The sequence below is a fragment of the Centrocercus urophasianus genome, unplaced genomic scaffold (assembly GCF_019232065.1).
Source record: "Centrocercus urophasianus isolate 14NV4802_14NV808 unplaced genomic scaffold, USGS_Curo_1.0 seq_13, whole genome shotgun sequence".
NCBI classification, from domain to species: domain Eukaryota; kingdom Metazoa; phylum Chordata; class Aves; order Galliformes; family Phasianidae; genus Centrocercus; species Centrocercus urophasianus.
Window position 1 is genome coordinate 47,463,146 of NW_024884475.1, and position 23,679 is coordinate 47,486,824.

A 23,679-nucleotide genomic window follows, 5' to 3' on the forward strand; every position below is an offset into this window, starting at 1 on the left:
GCAAAAGCTGTTATGAAAAATTTCCATAATAACAGTTGCGTTTAATTATATAAAGATCTGCAAAGCCTTTTTAGCTTCATATCAATAATGCAGCTGTGATTCAAAGGTTGCTAAAGAGATAATCCCCTGGTTGTTTTTTTTCCTCAGTCAAGGCCAGTTTGTGAATGGCCATGTTTTAAATCACTGTTTCTATTTGTTTTTCCCTTAAATTGGAACAGAAAAAAATAATGTTTACCAAGCATTATTTATCCCAAGAGTCCTTCAAGAAATGCTACCAATGCTTCAAAAAAATACATTTATAATAAAAATATACAAAATACTGTACAGGCATGAGGGAGAAAAAAATTGTATAATATCTAGTCTGATATTACTGATAAACCCCCAATATCTAAAATTCATGTCTTTTACTAAAGAAGGATTGCTTTAGTAATTTTGAAGACCCAGGAAAGTCAGTGAAAATTGCACTTCTTCACCTTCTGCTCTTCCTTCTTCTCTCTGGATTTGAACACTGGCTTCTGACTACTTAATGCCTACTTATTTCTCATTTTCTCAGCAGATGACTAGTTTGTGAAGATAATGAGAGACCTCTGCTATTCCTTGTAAGTCTCAAATATTGAGACTAATTAAAATAGAGCATTGCATGTACACAGGCAGCAGATAAAGGCTTGCATCAAGGTAAAAAAAATTGCAGTACAGAAAAATTGTTCTTTCTGTAAGAAAAGAAGAAGAAGAAAAAACAGAAGCAAAAGAAAAAGTGCATGCCTTTTGGACAGTTTCTGTTAACACCTCACTACATATTTCACTACAAACCTCTCTTGCTTAGTTCTGTTTTTAGAGCTTCAGGGACCTTGTAATACTGTCTAAGTTTTTAAACAAATATTCTCCCAATGTTTTAAAGATAGTATTAAAGTTCAACCTCTAAACCTGAAGTAAAGATGGCAAGCTCTTCATCCCATGATCGTTTTCTCATATCTCACCTTTCCTTGTGGTGTTACTTTTAAAAGTAAACATCCCCTGTATGAGAATACACCTCAGAGCACTGTGTGTATAAATGCAGTGCAAGAAAGCTATAAAGAATGTTTCTGTCTCTCTCCGAGCACCAATTTTCTCTTTTTCCTACTGTCTGTTTTAGTATGTAGATAGCCTACAGGCACTGCTGGGCTTTTCCTTAAATATCTTCAAGGATTTACTCTTTGAATAAACTATTGCAAGTCTTAAATATTGTCTTTTCTCCTCCAGATAAATACAGTAACTTTCACTTTATTTGGCAGGAGCCAGTATTTGTCAACAACAACAAAAGTCCTGCTGGCACCAAACAGTGTCTTGAGATGCAGTAGTTACGAGTGCTGTTCTTAAGCTGCTGGGTAAGTTGTCTGTATGTATTCCAAGAATATCCAGCTTCAATGAGATCTACTGTTCATATCCTAAGGCAATTCCACACTGCTGTCAAACTTCTCCAAACGTTTCTCCAAATGAAGTTAAACTATGACAATAAATCAGATTATGCTATTCTGAATGGGCAGAGTTACCTATGCTGATAGACCTGACTACCTGAAAGAAACCAGAGGATTTAATTGGGATGAATGATAGCCTTGGAGGAATTTATAGTTTTCAAAACAAACTTAGAAAACTTTCTGCTTTTTAAATGAAATTTCTTAGCATTTTATTTCTGAATTTAGGTAGGGTCCCTTCTTCTCCAATATTTCTCTTTTCATGAACTACAAAATATGTTTTGCCCTGTTGGGCAAAATATTTTGGAAAGAAATATTCAGGAAAGAGACTGGATACTGTTTTGTATGGTTACAGAGCTCTGAAATGCTAGAGCTCATACACAACACCAAACACTTTTGAAGGAATACATATATTTTCAGATTGATCTTTTTCTTGAGATCTAGTTTCTCACACCACAGAAAGACAATAGATAGTCTGCTGTCTGATACCTAGGCATAACTGGTCCAGAAACAGGACTTCCCACACTCAACTTCGACGGAACCTAAGCCTAAAGATAACCTATGTTCCCAGGAAGCTAAATTTCTGCTGTGGCCAGATTTTTTTCCTTTAGGTCTTACACAAGCATCAAGACTTGAGAACAAAAGTTTATTTTTACCTCCTGTGTAGATGGAATTTGCCAATTCATTTCTACATGTCTTGCTTGCGGAATTGCTCCAAAATTAAGTTTATTGCACCATTTACCAGGTAAACTCACCAACAGAAATATAGTGAAAAGAGTATTACAGCAACCTCTGCAACTCTTTATGGCTTAAAAACTAGCATAAGGTTATTGTGTAGCATATGCATTGGAATTTTAAGAATAAATTTCTGTGTGTCCCTTTTTCAGCTGGAATAAACTGGAATGTTACTACAAAGACTCAGCTGTCCCTCTTACTTGTAATCCATTAAACAAAAACATTCTCAGCCCACAGTCCTTGTTTAGGGAGAACAGTACACAAGCTCTAGCATTTTCCTGTGACTGCAGATAAATAATATGTAACAGCATAAATGCAGGAAATTCCCAGACTGAAACTGTCATTGACAGCTTAGTAATCTTATTTTTATATTTTAATACAATTTTGAAAGCTCCTCCTAGTATATATCTTTAGTTTACTATACATGGAGCTGTTAAAAGTTACTGTAATATGTTTTCTCTAATGGAGGTACAAAATCCTATCTTACAAAAGGACCTCACCAGTCAAGACATTATTTATTTTTAGGTAACTACCAAAAATCAAATTAACCATGTCTCCATATCAAAACTGCATGACCTTCAGAATACCCTGGCAGACCAGGAAACCATAACACTCCCTGCACAACACACCAATTCGGATTAATTGTATTAACAAACTTAATTTAGAAGGATTTGGGAATGTTTTTACAGAGTTTAGGAAGGATTTCACTAGGATTACATGATGAGTAATTTTAAGTGTGTTTAACCGTTCACATTAACTCTCTAGGCATGAAACAGGTAAACTATCCACTATTCACTGCTTACTAGTTCTCATACCAAATTTTGCTATCATAAATGGAATGTCTGTGCAGTTCACTGTACAATTTAACTAGCCAGGAAAGAAACAAAAACAAACAAGCAAACAAACAAAAAAACCTTGTCCTTCTGCTTAGAGAAGAGACTGTTTCTCTTCTGCATGTTTCTGTTCTCTTGTGTTTCATTCAGAGAAACTGAATTTTAGTATGGCTTAAAATTACATTCCATTTGAATTAAATTATTTTGCCATACAATAATATTCCTTGCCACCATCTTTTTTTTTTTTTTTTTTTTTTTTTCCCCCATATGTATTTAAACTGTGTACCAGTGCTCTAGAGAGAATACATTAGTCCTAGGGAGTAAATGCACATAAAACACAAAGTTGGAGCATTTGGATGTTTGGAGCTCTACTCTTGCAAACTCATCACATCAATTTTATATCAAATGTCCTGCAACACAAATTAGTACAGCTAGGCAGTGAATCAGCACTTGCATGCAAGTTCTGGAAAATGGAAACAAACAAATGAAAGGATATATGCTCTTTTCATAATTCTAGGAAATCTGAAATTTTTAAAACAAATGTACCTTCTTATTTTCTAATGGGATCATAACCGCAATAATGTCTCAGCTATGGCAGTAACAATAAGAGTGTCCAGTTCTGAGCACATTGTTCTACAGTATGCTAATGTATGAATGTAAATATTGCAAACACATAAATAAATCAAGAAATGGTGCTTGAGAATGCCATTGGGAAATGCAACATGGGCAGCTGTGCAAACAACTATAATATTGGGACAAATTTATGAGCATATGTAGATACACTCATTTTCTGCTTCAAAAGAAAGTTTTACCTTTCACTGCAGGTGATTTGACATTATTTGCCATATCCATCATCACAGTACAGTAGAATGATGGGATTTCATTGTTGGAACAGAAGACGGGAAGTAAAAAATAGCCAAATATTAAACTTATACTCTAGTGGAATTTATTTGCTAGTTTGTTCTTGAAATCTGCACATTTAATTACCTGTGGGAGAGATTATTTCTTGTGGCCATTGGATTTTTCAAAGTCAAAATAATGTGTAAACAACTGCTGATGAAATTACCTGCCACAAAATGTTATATTCTAGCAAAGAACTCTGACATAAATTAAACAAAAAACTTTTATATTGTATACAGTCCTTCAGCCACCTTTTAAAACTTGCCTCTTACAAAACACCTTCCCCTTGGTCTAAGTAACTTGGAACTAAAGTACCGAAACTGAATGGCAGCAATTGATACTTCCTGACTTGAGAAACTACTGCTGCAATGCAGCTAAAATTACTGTAGTTAGAACTCTGTAAAACATAAGTTGTTATGTATTTCTATCTTGACTGCACTACTACTTTATTTAAAATCTTTATTAGCAGTAATTTTGCTCAAATACTGTTGCTCATTCAGCTGCTATTCTGGAGGTCCTTCACACTGGGAAAAAAGCATTGATTGTTGCTCATTGTTGATTGTTTGAAACCATAAAACAGTCAGACTGGTATCTGTTACTGTGCTGCCTCCTTCTGTTTCAAATGCATTCCTAAATTCTTTTCTTAAAGTAAAGAAAGTCCCAAATCTTTATCAACCACCACTGGACTCTTTAATACATTTTGTACGAAGCTTGAGCTCAACTTCTAGTGCATGCAATAGTTGAGTTATTGCAGATTCTCTAAAATTCATTTGTATACATGAGCAGGAAAGGGGGTAGAACCTCATTAAATTGTTAGTATTAGAATGTCTAATTGGAAATTAGATGTGAAATTAAAAGCCCAACCTGCAGCAACACATTGCAGAAGACATTCACAGAAAAATATCCTGTTATGAACTCCCAGATCACAAAATACAATATATTTAATAACAAAATAATAGGAGTTGTTGGTATACTTTTAAGGTGTTTACATGTGAATATAGAAAATTATGTTAACCACCGATTTCTAGCTGCCTAGGAAAAACAGTAAGGTAGGAAGAGCGTGGGAACAGCAGAAGAATCAGTTTAAGTTTCTCCACATCTTGGATGTTTGCTCTCTGACTAGTGAGTTTGATTCGCTCATAGTTATTGTTTAAAATTATAATGATAACTATAAAATAAAATTAAAAAAAAAAAAGTGGAAAGGAATTACATTTATTAGTATATCCTAATTTTATAGTAGTGTATACTAAATTCATTCAGTAGCATATCTGAATTCATATTTTTGTTTCGGTAAACTTCTATTAGTTATACCCCCTAAGGGAAATAGCAGTCATCCTTTCAGGAATAGCACACATTGTAATCAAGGCCTGAGCCTTGACGTAAGACTGGGTACAAACTGTTTATGCAAGAAATAATCATTACAGAGATGCTTGAGTACACCCCATGAGGTGCATGTTAGGAAATAGCATCCAATCCTCTATCTTTGATCCTAAGATCCTTCAGTATTTTGTTAATCTTGTGGAGTTCATTGTATCCATTTTTACCTAAACAGCAGCAGGAAAAAGAACATTTTCCACGTGTACACAGGCTTGAACTGGCTGCAAAAGCCTGTTAAATATTGATTCCTTTAAGGGCTGAAATTAGTTTCCAGTTGTGCATTAAGTTAGTCCTACAGAAAGATGCACTTGCAAGATTGTTTTGGGGAACAAAAGGAAGACTGCAATCACTAATCAGGCATTTTATAAGTGCATGCAGCTCTAAGATGAGGGGAATGGCTTTAAACTGGAAGAGGGTAAATTCATACTGGATATTAGAAAGAAATTCTTTACTGTGAGGATGGTGAGACACCAGAACAGGTTGCCCAGTGAGGCTGTGGATACCTCCTCCCTGGAAGCATTCAAGGCCAGGCTGCATGGGGCTGTGAGCAACCTGTTCTATGGGAGGTGTCTCTGCCTACAGAAAGGGGTTGGAATGAGATGGGAGGTGTCTCTGCCTACAGAAGGGGGTTGGAACGAGATGATCTTAAGGGTCCCTTCCAGCCCAAACCATTCTACGACATGAAGGCATTAGAACTGCATTCCGGAGAACAAAAATAAATAAGATATACCGTGTTTTCTCTGAAGGGTCTAGCAGTACAAAGCTTAACGTTCATACGGCTTTTGTTCCCAGCCGTTACAACGGTTCCAGATTCAAACCACACCGCGCGCCGAGCGGAGCGGGGCTGCAAGCAACGCGTGACTTGCAAACCACGAGTGCAAACCACGAGTGCAAACCACGAGTGCAAACCACGAGTGCAAACCACGAGTGCAAACAACGCGGTGACGTGCCCTGCCCGCCCATCGGGGCCCTTTAGGGATACGCTGGGATATTCATAGCTAACGCAGTCATATCCTCCCTCGGCAGCTCCACCCCACAGCGAGCGGGAGATTTGAAGGGAAGAGGCGGCGACATGGTGGAGGGCCCGTGCTGCGCGCTGTTTGCAGAGCGGCTGCGGGCGCGAGTGCGCCGGGGTCAGGCGGTGCGCAGCGCTCGGGGCAGCGCTCTGCCGGCTGGGGCTCGCGCTGCGGTGAGGAACTGGGCGTCAGCTCGAATTCTTGGGTGTGCGTGGTGCTGGGTCCCGCCAGGATGGGGGAGAGCTTTCAGAGACGCTCTCGTTTGCTTCGGTTCAGACCTTGCTGGGGCTTGTGAACCCTTGCGGTGGGGAAACGGGTTGGGATATAGTCTCGTTCTCATTAGGGGTGTGGTTGGGGTTGTTTGCAACACCTGTTTGCGCTTTGCTGCGAGGGGCTGTGTGTACTTTCATCGTAAGTGTGCCGTCCCGAATAGACGGCTGGGGAGCCCCCCTGCATGTATACATCTCTTTTGGTGTAGATAAGGCAGGGTACGAGAACTTGTGATTAAGGTTCAGAAAGGTAATGCCTAAACAGACTTAAGAAAGAGTGCGGTTCTAGATAAATCTGTTTAAGTTATGCCATCAACAGGTTAGTCTGTAGCGTTGTGTCCCTAGGACTAAGCAGTTTAAAAGGAGTTACTCTTCTAATTTCATAGAGAAACTTAATTCCATTCAGTGCTCATTATGTACTGCAGCAGAGGTCACCTCGGGTTGCCTTTATTCATCAGGAAATGGCCATCGTAGGCTGTAAACCATAGCTGAGGCTTTGGTCACTGCTGAAAGAGTACTAAGGGGACCCACGCTGTGCTATTAGTGCTGAAGTTGCAAGGGTTTAACTTGGAATATTTTGAATGTTAAGCTCATTTTTCATGCCTGTCACTTCTTACTCTGGTTTGTTTTAAACAAACCTGAACAGAATAAAGTAAAAAGAAATCTTGCTGCGTAGTATTTTACTCAAATGCCTTTATTAGAAGGGATTAACAGTTGATGTAAGGGTGAAATGAGAGTGCTTTCTTATTTCTGTAACAGGTGAAGTAAATGGTGTTCATGTCATGCAAAAAAAAAAAAAAAAAAAAAAAAATTGTTGTTTTTCTACTCAGTTGATAACTGCAGAAAGGGACCTTCAGAGCCCCTGAGTCCCCACTCAGAAGGACCTTGACAGGTGAGGAAAATAAACTGTCAGAAACTTGTTCACTCTGTTTTAATCTTTTTGTGTGCTCATTTTCAGACCGCTGCAAGTGAGGAGAGAACCTCTAGTCATGATTTCCTTACTGGACAAGTTTTCAAGGGTGTGGAAACACTGGGAAAGGAATTTTTTATGTATTTTGATCAAAAAGCTTTGAGGTAAGAGATGAAAAAATTACTATGCATTTTCAGGGGATCTTTTTGTTCTTGTCCAGAGATTTGGAAAGCTAGTGTTATGGAGAAACTTCTGTACAGCCTCACTTTAAATGCTTGAAACTCTCTGTAACTCTCCGTAGCAATTTGTAGTGGAGACATTAATCTATAATGCTACTTTCAGTGCAGTAGTTAACACAGTATATCAAAAGGCTCATCACTCAAAGTTCATTCTAGAGTATTATTGATGACTTAAGAAGGTCCTGATGGTTTAAGAACCCATTCATGTTGTGTAGAAGATTTAACTAACTGCAGCTTTAAGATGGTCATATTCTCCAGGCTTTCATAAGATGGTGTTTTTGAGGGGGAATGCATTGCTAGTGAACCCTTAGGCAAAAAGTAGATCGAATTAAAGCAGTCTTCCAATGCTGTATGGCACTAATTCCAAAAATTTATCTTTTTACTTTAAAACAACAAAAAAATCACCATCTTACTACTAGCTATAATTGAATAATAGAGCCTAAGTTTAATTAGTGTTTTTTTTTTTTTTTTATTTTTAATTAAAAAAAGAATTCTGTTTTACTTGATTTGAGCACATCAAAGGTAATGAAACACAATGGAGTGAAATCTTATAACTTTCTTAAGGCCTTCTAACATAAACATAGCAATGATCATGAATTATTTTTCTCATCATGGCTGACTGTGACTTTAATGTTTCTTTTAAACAGTGTAGTGAAGCTTGGCTAATGAAATGATCAGCTATTACAGTGAATGTAGTCTTTTAAAAAAGGAACTTTCTGGAAGTTTTAGTGCAATATTTTGGTTTATACTTTTCTTGACTGGTTAATGGCACTTCAGAACTGTAAATAGGTAACAGAAGCAGATGCAGCTGGAATAACTAAACTAACTGAACTGATTTGTAAGAAGAAAGCCTTGGTTGTGGGCGTTTGAAAACTAATGAGTAATGTTTCTCTTAATGACTAGAATTTATGTACATGCATATTGTCTTGGTTAGGTGAGAACAGCTCCTAACTATAAAAACTAGACTAGCAAATGCTTGAAAACATTGTTAAGATTAAATACCCGTAAGAATTTTCTTTCTTTCCAAGGATTCACTTTGGTATGAACGGTTCCATGCGCATTAATCCTGATGGAAGTAAAGACAGAAATGGAGCATTACCAGCTTTGGAGATACAACTTATAGAAGATACTATTTGTTTCTTTGAGGTGACAGTAGAGTATAGGTAAGGCAGAAACTAACCAACCTTAAATGACAACAGAAAACAACAAAAGAGAAAAAAAACACAGCTTGGTTTATAACATTCTTCTAAGAATGAAGTAAAAAATAAAAATCAGACAGTGTTAATTGTTTGGCTGAAAGCCATCATAGATAAAATAAATAAATAAAAACTTACTATAATGTTTATTGATATGGAAATTAATTTTGTCACTTTTGTATTGCAGTTTGCAAGGAGCTAAAGCAGTTCTATACCATAGCCTCATTAGATATTGTCGAGTCTGGGAATGAAACTTGGATTTAATTCAGTCCTTTGATCTGAAAGCTAAAACCCATTACTTCTTTAATTTTAAATGTAACTTTCTTAGCAAGAATATCTGTATCTGTAGCAATTACTGTTTTCAAACTTTTGTGGCCCCAAGGTTATGTTTGTTGGGTTTTTGTGACAGCAATTTGGTATGGTTTTGCTAATTAATGTTATGCAGCTTTATTTGTCCTTTAGCACTGTACTTCCTGCTGGTAATAAAACTAATGTAGCAAGCTTAATTTTAAAGCATTTTAAATTGTTGGGTGAAAAGGAACATGTAAAATCAAGTAATATATCTATACCATATGTAAGTTTAATACTATGGAACAGATACGCTTCTGCAAGACTGAGATAGCTTCTACTGTATTTTCTTGCAACTGTATGTTCTTCAGTTTGATTGTAGTTAGCCTAAAAAATAATCAAGAATTAAGACAATATATTTTCTTGTCATGTTGAAAACCTGCTGAAGCCATGTACCCGTATCTTACGGTTGATGATCCAAACACATGATTCTTATATTGCAAATAGATTTAACTAGTTTTCAAGCTAATTTGAGCCAAATTAGGATGATTACTTGTATGTTGGACAGATACTTGTATGTTCTACATATGTATCATTGAACTGTCTTGAAAGGAGGGGGGGGGGGCGGGGGTATATAATTTCTGTTCCTCTTCCCATGAGTGGTATTTTCACGTTTTGTGTTATCTGCAAATAATAACCTGTTACACTTTCATATATTGTTTTTTTTTTTAAAGTTGCTAAATTGCAAGTAAGACTAAAAATATATACATTTTTGTTGGTTTTTCTCTTCCAGAAATGTAGCAGAGTGTGAGCAGAAAGTAAGAATGATGGAAAGCTTGGATGTCTGCTCTCCAAAGTTTAGCTTCTTAAGAGCAGAAAGTGAAGTAAAGCAGCAGAAAACCCAGATGTTATGTGATGTGTTACTGGATCAAACAGTATTACCTGGAGTTGGAAATATCATAAAAAATGAAGCACTATTTGACAGCGGTCTCCATCCAGCTGCTAAAGTAGGTGGATTGCATCAAGATTGTTTTCAATTATCCCAAAGTATTAGGAGAATAAATATATATTTATATAAAATTTTGTTATCTTCTAATCTTCCTTTGTTTTCTTATCTATCATTACCTAATAGTTCCATCATTCTGATAAGAAGCACTTGATATAGCTTTCCTTGAAACCTGTTACTGTTGTTCCTGTCTCCCAGGTTAGACACTTATTGCACCAAGCCTGTCTTCCAGCTTGGAACTTCTTTTCTAGGGAACTAATTTAAAGTCCTGACTTTGTCCAGCATGGTGTTGTGCTGCCTTTAAATTGTCAGCCTATAAATAAAATTAAGAATGCCTGGGATTTCTTTGCTCTTGTGTTTTTCTGTACCTAATTCTGTAGAATTGGCAAAGGAAACTGAGATTACATAAAATGCAGAGGAAAGCAGGTGAAAATAGTAGGAGTTATTGTTAAACATAATATTTCTGGAAGCTCTTCATAGAATCAGTCTGAATTTTAACCCTAATTAGAGCTGTATGATTACATTCATGGATATAATGACTATCCATTTGAAGCGAGTTCTAGGTTCAAGAGGAGTCCTCTCTATATTCCCAGCAGAGTGAATTCAGAGTTGCTGGCTCATATGATTTCTACGATCAGGAACTCTTAGGTCAATAAAGAGGTAGACCACTGAAGTTTTTAGCTAATATTTTGCATGATTGAAGTGAAGTACATTATTTGTTACTCACATAATGAGTTTGTGTGGTGTATGATATGAAAGTGTACTATTTTTCCCTTGTTAGGAGAACTCATTGGAAGGTGTTTGGAGTGCCTGTGTTTATACAGATCTCTTTACTGATGTGAATTAATATAGCAATATTGTAAAAATCATACTTGTTTCATTTGCAGGTTTGCCAATTGACAGATGAGCATATACGTCACTTGGTGAAAATGACACGTGACTTTACCCTGCTTTTTTATAAGGTATGGACAGATTTCTAAGAAACCTCCAAAACTTGATTTACAGCATCACAGCTGTATTTGATCAGCCAGGGGAAAGAGGAAAAGAAATGAAACAAAAGAAGTGTTTCAGTGAATAGGAGTCTTGCTTTGCATTTTATTGTGAACTGTCAAGAGATGGAAGAGTGGGGAAATACAGACTGTAAGAATGTGCAGAACTATGGCCCAGTTGCAGCAGGAAAAGTGACATGTGGGCCAATTCAGTACAGTTTTGCTGTACATATAAAGTCACTCTGAATGTGTCAGAATTAATATAGGTTAGGCACATGCATGTAAGGTGACAACTCTTCAAACTAGGAGCTAGAGGTTGCCCCTGGGAATTTTTATAGGAATTCAATTAATGCAGCTTTATGAAACTTGAACTAAGTACATTTATATGAATGAATACATTGTAAATCCTAACAACAGTTTCTTCCTAACTGTGACAATTTCCTTGGTTGATAAAGCAAAATAAACTCAAGCTGTTCCTTACTGCCATTCAATAGGATTTTATTTCTTCTCTTGTCAACCCTGTAATTCCTGGTGGTTCTTCCTCTTTGCAAAACAGAATGAAAGAACTGGGCCTAATTCTTGTTGATGCTTTTTTGTTTGTATGTTTTTCTTTAAGCTGCACGTGGAGGAATGAAATGCTTGTCTGTTTCTCAAAGTTCTTCAAAGACAAGGAGCTAATGTTGCTAGAAGTTCTTTTTTGTAAGATAGGAGAAAAAGATTTAAAATTTCTTACCATTCTTAGAATGGTAGGGGTTATAAATGTAATTCATTTTAGTCTATTTAAATCTCTGCTTTCTGTTAACCTGTCAAAGAGTAGTGATTTAATCTAGCTAGATTTAGAATCTTTTCATCATCCAAACTTCATAGGGAAGCCTAGTAATAGAGAGCAAGTGGTTCTGCATCAGCATATAATACTAAAGGTAGGCATTGTCACAAGTATTTAGACTAACAATAAACAATTTACATTTTCTGTAGCTCAATTTACTTATCTTAAATTTTTATAACTAAACCTACCAAGTATTCATCAGCTAAGTACGTTTTAAGGATGAACTTGCCCCTGAAGCCTCTTGAAGATAAAAACATAACAAAAACAGATTAATATGTGGTAGTGATGATCACTGTTTATAGAATGTTAGTATATACTGTAATTCTTGTAGTAATCATTCTACACTTTCATTTGTAGTTTAATATCTTACAGATACAAATATGTGGGACCTAGTTCATGTAGTAAGCTGCTGTTTTTTCTGGTTTTAATAACCAATAAAAAATAATAAAAAATCGACTTCTAATGGAGAAATTTACAAAAAAAAAAAAAAAAAAAAAAAAAAGCTTGTGAATATTCATACAAACAGTTTATCAGTCATTCCTTCTGACTGAATTACTGGCTGTATCTCTACTGGGCTCTTCCTGATTTTACTTTTTTTCCTTCTATCAGTTTTAGCTGGGGTATGCCTGTGTTGACTTTGCATGAACTGTCTCATGAAATATTCCTTCTTTTCAGCTCTTTGGGGTCTCATTAGGTCACTGTGCCCTTTGAGTTTGTTCTGTTCTTACTTTAATGTGACTTTCTGCCAGCTCTTGGGGTTGGGGATCTTGTCATTGTGCGTACTAGCATTTCACAAGCCAGCCTGTCTGGTGTGATGAGCACTAGGATGAAACTGATGATCTTGCAGGTCGTTTCCAACCTTGCAATTATGCGATTCTGTTGTTGAACTTTACTGAGCTCAAGCTGACTCCTACTCATTTTCTCTGCTGTGTAGATTGGAGCTCATGAGCTCTCCCAGTTTATTTTTGCAGCTGACAGGTCAAAGAAGACTGGTGTTAAATCAAAGCTAGATGGTCCATCTAAACACAAGGGATCCCTAGCATATGTCTGCTGATGCCATGGTAGTATGTCTTTTTGTGTCTTTCTTTCTTTGTTCCAATATTCAGGAAATTTTGATATAATATTGATATACAATGATATACCAGATTTAATGTCAATTTTTGAAATAAAAGAAGATGAAATACAGGATGTAGCCCTCATGGACATGCCTCTAATTTCTTTGTTTAGTCATTAAGCTTTAGTCTGCACAGCTATTTTTTTTTTTTTAGTTTAGTTTAGTTTCAGATGAGCTGTGGAAAACCTACCATAATTTATATAGTATCTGTAACTTGGGTTTTAAATATGCTCTATTTTAGTGCCGCAAAACTGGGTCTCCACTCTACAAACACTACAAAGTATACAGGCGCCAAACTTGCGGTCAGTGCAATGAGAAAATCACTGTGTGTCGTTTAGGAGAGAATAACAGGATGACTTACTTCTGCTCTCGATGTCAAAAGGCTGATCCCCAGCTTGTCAATGTTAGGTATGATGATATCTTTATAACACTGAAGTGCTGGTGTCCTGAAAGTGCTGTTATGTTAACAATAGAAAGCAAATAGAATGGCTGCATGCAAACCAGTATGTGTTTTGTATCTAAGCTCAGTTGTACTTATTAAAAATGATTAAAAGCTTTGATTAGAATACTTGTCTTAAAGATCCCTTCTGTTGTAAACTAGCTAATCAAATGTGAAAATCATAAAAACAACAGAAAGTACTCAGAATTATTCACTGCTATTAGAAAAGTTGTTCTCTCTTCTCAGTTAGAAACATAATAGGCTTGGATGCTTACATGTCAGTGAGTTGAATGGCATGAGGAAGGTAAGAATCTGTGTCTCTTTCTTTCTTGTAGGAAGGCCCTCAGGAATATCTAAGCAACTACATTCACATAATTTTGTTCTAGATGTAGAGAGATACTGAGGAAAACTAAGGAAAGTAAATTCAGAATGCAGAAAGTACTGTAGAACTTCAGACTTTTTTTTTTTCCTCCTTAACAGTTCTGGAAAGCTTTTACTATAAGTGTGCCACAGAGACTTTCAGTTCCATATAATTTATGCTAGCAGCAGCCTTCCTTTTATTTCAGAAAAAGCACAAAATGCATTTGATATCACAGAAGAGTTTGATATCACAAAAGTTAGAAGTTTCAAAAGCACCTTACTCAGGGTTCTTCCACACCTAAGTTATTCTAGAAAAATTTTCATCTGAGGCCTCAATCTTGCTTTTTTTTGTATTGAGCTCTGTCAGTCTGATGAAAGACACAATTTCCATTTAAAAAACTTTCTTTTCATTAGTGTGTGTTTGTGTGTGTGTGCATGGATATAAATGTACATAGAGAGGTTTTTTTTTTTTAATAAGATTTACAGAAAAATATAGAAGTTTTACACCAAATTATTTTACTCTGCCACCCTCACTTCCAACTTTCTTTCAGGAATCAGATGGCAAAAGGGATTTTGCTTAAAGCTTAAAAATCACTTCTCAGTGCAGATCAACATAGAAAATTCCAGCATAGAAGATAAATATTTCACTTGCTGATAAAACCAATGTCCTGTGTTGTTTTTTTTTCTCTGAAAGTTATGAGAAGTACTTTGAAAAACAGTAGGGAGGTGGAAATGTTCCACTGAGTCACGCAACCACGAAATTATGCAAGGGGAAGAAATAACTTTCTCTCCATTCTAGAAAAATCACTGTCTTTCTGAAAACAAACAATTAAGCAGTGGTATATTTTAGTTAAAGTTGTGGTAATTGTAGCAATAGAAACATGAAGGCCGCTCTGGAAGTATTTTCTCTTATTTTCAGCACTGGCAACAGTGAAGTGAAAGACAAGCCATGTTCTGACAGCCATGCAGATTTTTGCATGAGTGGTATGCGGGCTCTCATTCATCAGTGATGAAAACAGGTAGCTACTGGTAGTGACTTTGAAAAATAGTGTTTTGTAGCTGAAAATCTGCTCTATCAAGTAGTGCTACTGTGTTCTTCGAATCTGTGGAAGTTCCTCAGAAATAAATAGCAGGCATGCTTTCAGAGTGACCTCCCTGCAAGGCTGTTTCCAGTACTGTCTTCATCTTTACGGTCAGACTGCTTCATTATACTGCTCTTTCTGCTACACAGTAACTTTTACCACTTTAAAGTGTCCCTGTCTCTCAGGTGGCTTTTCTGCAAGTCTAACCTTCTCATGTTTGAAGGTGAACAGGAGTCTGTGTAATCAAACTGACGTGCTATAGATCATGAACTGTAGAATTTAACTCTGTGATTCCTGGGTTAAGTCCAGTAGCTTATGTTTTTGCTCAAACGATAAAATAAAGACAGGACCCATTATAAGCAACTTCATCAAATTCAAGAGTACCTTGAATCTTTAAAATACATTTTTAGATAGTGAAATATGGGAAAAATATTAATGGGGAGGAGTATTACACTTATAAAGAAGACATGCTGAATAATTTCAGTCTGATAATGCTCATTTGACAGCTGAGTAATAGAAATTATTAGACAGTATTAAAAATGGGTATTTTTAAATTACTAGTTAGGCTGTTTTGTTATCTACCCCAATATATTGGGAATGATACTGTAATATCTACTATAACTCCTCTTTATCATTTTGTGAAAGAGCTGTGGTAGATTTCTTAACTATTGGTGGGGGAAAATAAGAAAACCTTTTTAGATACCTAGTCTGTTAAGAAGAATGATAATTATAAAGTATAAGTCTAAAGAGTGTCACAACAGTTCACCAACTACAGAGACAAATGTTTGATGACTTAGCAAATGCAGTCCCTAAAACTTTGCATGTCACTGAACTGATAGTTTCATTTTGCATGCAAACAATTTTTGAATAGTACAACAAAACTAGTCCTTCATAGCATGCAGTAACTAAAACAGTAACTATGGTTCTACATAAATGTACCAGCATATGAATACAGTAATTTAAAGGAAAAATAACTACAGAAAAACTCTATAGAAACACTTGCAGTACAGCTTTGTCTTACCAGTTATAACTGAACAAGCACCTAAATGTTTAAAAATAAAAATAAAAAAAATCAGGAAATGGAGAGACAAAAGAAAGATTTTATAACTTTAACATTTTCAATTATGTTGGCTTTTATGACAACAAAGTGGTCTAATGGATGCCATTTACAAGAGAGAAAAAAATTGTTGAAATTTGTTAGGTTGTGTGACTGTAGCAACTTCCAATTAGTTCTTCATTCAGTAATCATCTGTTTGTAAATATTCAAATATTCTGTACAATGGATGGGGGGAAATGTACAGAAGTGGTTGTCCTTTCTTGCCAAATTTCTTGCTACTCTATTCAAGAACAGTAAGGAATGTGAGGGATGCTGGAGTACTGTGTTGCAGAGTGTCTCTGTTGATTGTTAACTTTTTGTCAGTGTTAGTTTGAATATTTGTATTACTTGGGAAAGATTTGCCCTTTAGGTAAAGAAGAAAATCAAACTCTTATAGTGACATGTTGTTAGGCAGGTATAGCATGCTGTTCTGCTTTTTCTCTAGGTTCTTGCCTTCCTGAACATAGCGATGTAAGGTAATTTGTGGAAGAAACGTCACAAAAGACTAACATCATTCTTCTGTTTCACAGCAAACTGCCAACTAGAAATAGCCTAATTGGCTGGGCGTGTGGCAGGGGGTCATGTTCTAATGAACACATAGCTCAGAAATGTGAAGAAGAGTGGACGTGTATGCGCTGTACCCTAATAAACAAGCCTTCTGCTGAAACTTGTGATGCCTGTTTGACTTCAAGGCCTGAAGGTATTGAAAGGTTGCCTGGAGCCCATACTGGGGAAAGGAGGGTTGTGGTTTTGGTGCAGTTTTTAGAATTATAGAACTGTAGAAATGACTTACTGTGAATTGCATTTATGTAACTTTAGCAGACTTAAAGTCAGATTTGGAGGAAATCTTACACAGATGATCATAGAAACTGTCTCATCTTAAACCCTAGATGTGTCTTGCCTTCCAGCTTTACTTGCAGATGGGGATTCTATAGACAAGTCTCTGTGGTGATCGTTTATTTTTGCTGGAGCAAGGAGTGAAACAAAATACCATACTTCAAACTCTGATTAAAATTGTTAGACGTTTGCAGCAAAAGCCTGGAAGAGAAATCATCAGTGGTACAGAGAAGTAACTCACATTCCTTCACATGAACAAAACCAGAAGGGGAGTAGATATTTTGGTACCCTTCCCAAAGCACTGCTGGATTTCTCAGGAGCTAGTGTTTTGTTTTGTTTTCCTCCAAGTTCAGATTAAGGAGGATTTTGGACTAAATTTGTTGATATCTCCTACTGGAGTTTTAATGCTCCCATCTAGACCTCTGTGGGCAGAAAGCAGATGTGAATGAGACTTATAAAGGGACACAAAGATTGCTACCTTCTGTGCAGATTCCTGTATTTAGATATTAAGAAGAGATAAAAGAGGTAGTGGACAGACCCCACTGAGACCTGTTTTCTCTCTGAAGAGGAACTTTGTATTCTCCTTCACCTTTTATAGAAAAGTGATTAAAATGTTCAGTGAAGGGATTTACAGCAAGTTATTTGAGTCAAGAGTCTTGTAGGAACAAAAAAGGAACAAAGTTTAGAGTTATGCATGTGTGGTAAAGCTAATCCTATAATCATTCCATACTTAAACTTTTCTACCTCAAGAACTAATGCTGTACTTATTTCACATTTTGTATAGTGAGTTCTTCATTGAAGACAGAGAATGTTGAAGATTCCACAGACTTTAACATAAATCTCATTAAATACCCTTGTAATGACTTCAGAAAACCAAGCAGAGAAATAAAGATCAACAGGAAGGCTGCATTTGGAACTACCACTCTTGTCTTAACAGATCTTGGTAATAAAGCAGAATTGAAAGGCGATATCCAATTACCTGATGGATGCTCTGAGTATGTTACTCCAAAAGGCAATCTCAGCCAGAATCAAAATAATGTCTACCACTCAGGAATAAGCATAGACAAGTATTGCTCAACAAATGTAACTTCTCTGGCTTCATCTTCTGGTCAGGAGCCTCCCTCTTTCAAGCCCGCAAAGAAGAAGCAGAAAACTCACCACGTATCTTCTGTTCACCAATATAATGTAACAATTTGGTATGTATTCTAAAATACAAACAAGTTTTGTTATTTTGTAATTACATAAACCATCTTTATCCTTGAAAATTAATGGAACATTGTGTTGTAGAGTTCATGCAGTGTTGTCTTTGCATTTCTACTGAAGGGAATTTCCTCTCGAGTAACTAAAACTACACTAAGACCTCAAAAGCACTGAAGGACCTAGGCTATTGCTGGAAAAGTCTTGAGTTTGGCATCTGGCCAGTACTGCTGTTAATTGAACAGCTGTTCATAGTGCAGGTATTCCCTTGAATAGGAAAGATTTGCTCAAATAGGTAAACAGTTCTACCAAAGGAGTTGTCTGATTGCTGCTTGCCTTCACTGTTTGTTTGGAGAAACCTTGAAATCATCGTGGAAGATAACAAGCATATAAACTGAAGTGCTTATTAGGCACGTGATTTTTTTCTCTACTGTCTTGATTATTAACTTGTTTTCCTTGTGTAAACACAGGATCTTTAGTCTTTTGCTTTCTTTCATTATTTGCAAAAGAATGTATTCTCAACATGTTTCTTAATTATAACCTAAAGAGAAACAGGTAGATAATGGAACACTCTTAAAATGTGCTAGCTATCTAAAAATAAGTTAGAGGTGCTAGAGATGGATTTACTATTTCACTTAATGTGTGAATTCTCATACCATAAGGAAAGTAACTGAATTGCTTGTGTATTTTAGTTGAAAGTATTTGTCAGCTAGCAATTTTCAACTTCTCTCCATGATACAAACTTCTGTTCAAGTTAACTTAATGAACCTACTGTCACTATTTTCTGTTAACTTCCCTCCCTATCCTATATGCAATTACTTCAATGCTCCACCCATCCTGAATTTTAAGTTACACAGCCCCTACAGACATACCCACTCCCAGTGAAATGTGAGAACATGATAGGATTGTTAAGAAAAACTTGGGCAGACATATACAGCAGTAATGGGAGTGCACAGTAGATTTCACTGATGGTGGTAAATTACGCAGGGGGAATGTGAAAGAAGTTTGTGATACACTGCAGAATTCTTGGTCCTATGTCTGTTCTGAAATACAGAAGTTATTTAATGCACTGTTGAAGCATCAATTTTGAAACTGGCCCTTACTAGCAAGTTGGTGCTCTGTGAAAAAGCATTCTACTTGCTTTCTCAGTAGAAGACTACAGAGGAAAGATATAGATGTGATGAGAATAAGAGAACACAAAGAATAAATTGGATATCAATAACAATATCAGGTAGTTATCTAAGGCCACCAACTTAGATATTACAGAAAACAAACTTTGAACCACAAAGTACATGAAGTGTGGGAGTTTTGTGGGATTTTGGTTTTGTTTTTTTCCTGATGAGGCATAGGAAGAATGTTTTAATGAGGTATTGGAATAAAACTTTACCTACAAGACTATAATCTTCCAGACAAATTTCCTAAGCTGAAAACTTCACAATAAAGTAAATAGCTAATTGATCTTTTCAGCTTTCCCCATGGCTTCATCACTGCTATTCTGCTCTGTAAATTGGATTTATAAATATATTAGAAATATCTCAAAGAGCATAAGTATTCTTCTTCGTGTTACCATTTCTAAATAAAACCTCATGTATTGCATTCACGTAATCTGTACCTCAATCAAGAGAGAGAAACCAGACAGCACTGTTCCCTTCCCTTAGCCAGATTATTTGTCAGAATACAAGCATTACAGTAATTTTTTTAGTAAAGAGAATAGGAGAATTCTGGGATGCATACAACTACCTTCAACTTTGACTAATTACTTAGTATTGATCTTTCTCCTACCAAAAGCAGAATATTCTTTTAATATTGGGTGGGATTTAGGGTGGGCAGTATAACATAGGTAGTATGATTTTTGTGTTGTAGCTGAAGTTAGGAATACATTGAAATAGCTTAAAACCAATGCTGGGCAAAGCTGATATGATACCTTCTAGATTAGTTTATTCTCTCCCCATTATCATTCAGCTTTAAAGGAGCAATAAGCTGTATTAGAGAATCAAGTTCTTTGTCTGTCATTACATGCAAACGTGCACTGAGCATGTTATAACAACAATAGGAGAGACTTCCTTGGCTGTGGTGTTGGTAATCCCTTTAACAATATGCACAAGTCATTTTGTTACCTGTCATTACAGCAAACCTCAAGTTAATTCAACAGATGATATTCATACACTGCACACAGGCCCTCCTCATTGCAGCAAACACGGTCACCTCTGCAAACTCAGAATTGTGAGGAAGGATGGGGAAAACAAGGGCAGGATGTTTTATAGCTGTCCTCTACCCACAGAAACTCGGTGCAACTATTTTCAAGTAAGTATACGACTTCACAGCCTGTAATGTTTCCCATTTTTTCCTTAATTCAATCACTTTTTCATGCAGCCACCATACCCCAATCATCTATAACTGTGCACAAGTGTTTAAAATTATCTCTTGCTTTTAATGAATCATATCTGTTCACACTGAATTGATGCATAATCATGACTGTAAGCTTATTGTTTCAGTTACTTCTCTTACATCTGAGAGCATACCTTTAGTGCAAATGCTCTTGATCTGCTTCAGCATAATGTAAGGCAGATGCATAATAGAATTATCGATTTGGAGAGACTTGTACAGCTCAGTTATCTTCAGCCTCTGGGTTGAAGGAGTGCTGCAAAACTTAGATCTGGACATCAGCTATGTCTCTGTCAAGACAAAATCTTGAAAACCTCTGAGGGCACACATTAGACAGACTACACACACTGTAGTCTGTCTGGACTGTTCCTTTCACAGCTGCACTGCTGTGCAACCCAGCCTTCATGGCTGCAACCTGTGGTCTCAGCGTCTCGCTGCGTGAATGTACAAGAAAGGGAAGAGCTTAGGTCACCTACCAACAGAAAGAATATATGAATTTAAGTCAGTAATGACTATGATGCCTTAATTTGTAGAAAACTGTGCATTAACATCAATTAAACTTACAAAGCCTAGTTGTAATATTTAACACCAATTAAAATGTATACAGTGCACTGATCACTGGAGAGATCAGACTATACTTAGTAGCAAGAATTTCTGTTAAGGCCTCTCTTGTAGATCCATCTCCATTTTCAATTTTAAAATAATGAGCTCAGAGCCAACATATATGATAAAACCATATCTAAAAATTGTTTCTTTTGACAGTGGGCTGACTTGAATTTTCCATTTTGTCACCATGGCAAGCGATGCGTTATGAGGATGGTGCTGAAGCTTGGTCCCAATAATGGAAGGAATTTCTTTGTGTGTCCATTAGGAAAGGAAAAACAGTGTGGCTTTTTTCAGTGGGCAGAAAATAAGCCAATTACACAGTTTACTCCTTGATGATATCAGTATCTAAGACATCCTAAGAAATAGATAAGTACAACTCTCACTGGTCATTTCTGTTTTGTTGTCACCTGTTTTTCCTGTTCACTGATTGATTAGTCAAATTGCTCCCATAACTAAGTAAAAATTACAGATTACTCTATCCCAATTTTAAAAAGTCCTATAACATTAAACACTGCTTGTATGCTGCATACTAACTTGCAGTATATTGTGACACACAATATTTCATATTCATATAACAATAGTTATATTTCCAGTCAAATAATTGAACCGCTTTCTATTTTTCATGTAAATGTCACTGCACTGTCAGCACTGCACATTTTCAAGCTGATATGCATTATGGAATGGATCTTAATCTGAATTTGTACTTCAAATTGTTAGTCTTATAAACAGGTATTTAATGAATAAAATTTACTGTCCTCTTCAATATAGCTTCATGCTTTATTTCTTCAGAGCTTGAAAAGAAACAACAGACTGTACATTTTAAATTTTACTATAGCTGGATGTTTGACCTTCCTAGATTTGGAAAACAGACACACACTGCCCCACAGTTAATAACATGACTCTGCATTTTTCTTAATTATATGTTTTTAATCTGGATCTTAACATTTGATTCTGGTTGCTATTCTGTGTTCCCTAATCTGTGTTAAATGTGTAATAAAACCATTCCAGACCGTTCCACTTGGGTGGTTAAAAGACAACTGAAAACTTGTAAATGGTTTACAATTGCTCAATATTGCTTTTTTGAGTATTTTTGGTTGGAAGGACTTGCAGGGAAGATGGTACTTGGAACTAAAGAAAACTCAATTTTCCTGAGAAATCTGTGGAACTAGAGTCCAGTTTAAAGCCTCAATGCCATACTGTGATTGAAACCAATTAATTTTTGTCCTTGCCATCAACTTCAGAGGAGACTTTCTTCTTTCTCTTTTCAGTAGCCTATGCCATATTTCAAGACCTTTAAATGTTTCCTTATGTGATGGTAATCTTCCTTTTAAAAAAAAAATAAAAAAATCAGGCTGTAGAAAGTATAATTTTATGTTGCTTGGTGGATTCTTTCCAACTTACATGTATCTTTCATGAAGCCTGTTTAAAGTGGGGTACTGAACCCTATCTGAGAACAAAACAAGCTACTTCACATGGTGAAGACTTTTTATATAAAAGACACCAATGATACTTTATTGCTATGATGGTATATCACTGTTCTAAGCTAATTTGGGTTATATATCTAAATCTTTAGAACTGTCTTATTTTTACAATTCATTATTATGAGAAGGTGATTATTTTTCCATGTGGTTGGGTGTCTTGCACAGGGATAAATCTTCAATGCTTCAGCTAAACATGAAAAATACAACTACTTTTGATCATTTGCCTTTAACAAATGCAAAGCTAGAACTTGAATGACTTTTTCAGACTTTGACACTTCAAAGATAACAGGCTGTCTCTTTTTAAATCTTACCCGTGAGACAAGAAGTAAATGAATATTTGTTTACATATAACACATACTAGCTTTAAAGGATTAACTGCTTTTATTAACTACTGCAGTTACTTTCTTTATTTCCTTATTTCCAGAACATGCTGTGTGTAAAAATAAGTAAATGCATAAGCAATATGGAAATTTAACCTGGACAACACAGCAGTAATATATAAAGTGCATTTACCATTCTTCAATGAAATGTGTATTCTGTCCAGCTTAAACTAAGGAAATGTAATATTTTGTCCCGATCAGTAGTTCATCCATTTAAAAAGTAATTTCTCCTGAAGTCTGAATACTTCAAATGCATGAGAAATCATCTAGATGTTATTATTAAAACAATGTTTTATCTTTGAATAAAAATTGTTTCAAAAAAACTTCTGAAACATCTAATTGCTGCTGTTTTCTGTTTGCCTAAATTACAACTGTTAACGTGCTAACTTATGTTTATTATCTCAAATATAACATAATAGGCTAGCACAGGCTATCCAGTTGAAGTAATCAGAGCTGGTTGCATATATGAAGCTTTAACAACTATATGTCACAACATGTCAGTGAAAATGTAAATGGCAAACAGCAAGGACAGCTAAAGCTAATCAAACCAGCACATAGAGGAATCTAAGATGTTTGTACTCCAGTGAAACAAGAGACTAAATAAAAGACAGTTAATTCTAGATCACTATCTGTCTCTGCATAACTTACTGCTTCTGCCAATGCATTT

General features: G+C 35.9%; 1 protein-coding gene across 1 annotated transcript; it reads left to right on the plus strand.

Annotated features, from left to right (window-relative positions):
• The first annotated feature begins 6,368 nt into the window (after positions 1 to 6,368).
• NEIL3 (nei like DNA glycosylase 3) lies at positions 6,369 to 23,679 on the plus strand. Its single transcript, XM_042812495.1, has 10 exons — positions 6,369 to 6,485; positions 7,540 to 7,655; positions 8,759 to 8,893; positions 10,008 to 10,221; positions 11,108 to 11,182; positions 13,391 to 13,557; positions 16,657 to 16,826; positions 17,748 to 18,159; positions 20,290 to 20,464; positions 21,308 to 23,679. The coding sequence occupies exons 1-10, from the start codon at positions 6,369 to 6,371 to the stop codon at positions 21,482 to 21,484; spliced, it is 1,758 nt and encodes a 585-aa protein (XP_042668429.1). The 3' UTR covers positions 21,485 to 23,679.

What these genes read in the sequence shown, in the direction of transcription:
- NEIL3 (XM_042812495.1), top strand. Translation starts at nt 6,369, where the DNA reads ATGGTGGAGGGCCCGTGCTGCGCGCTGTTTGCAGAGCGGCTGCGGGCG. An exon ending in GTCTCCATCCAGCTGCTAAA is followed by an intron (nt 10,222 to 11,107) that starts GTAGGTGGATTG and finishes TTTCATTTGCAG; the next exon opens with GTTTGCCAATTGACAGATGA. An exon ending in CAATATAATGTAACAATTTG is followed by an intron (nt 18,160 to 20,289) that starts GTATGTATTCTA and finishes CTGTCATTACAG; the next exon opens with CAAACCTCAAGTTAATTCAA.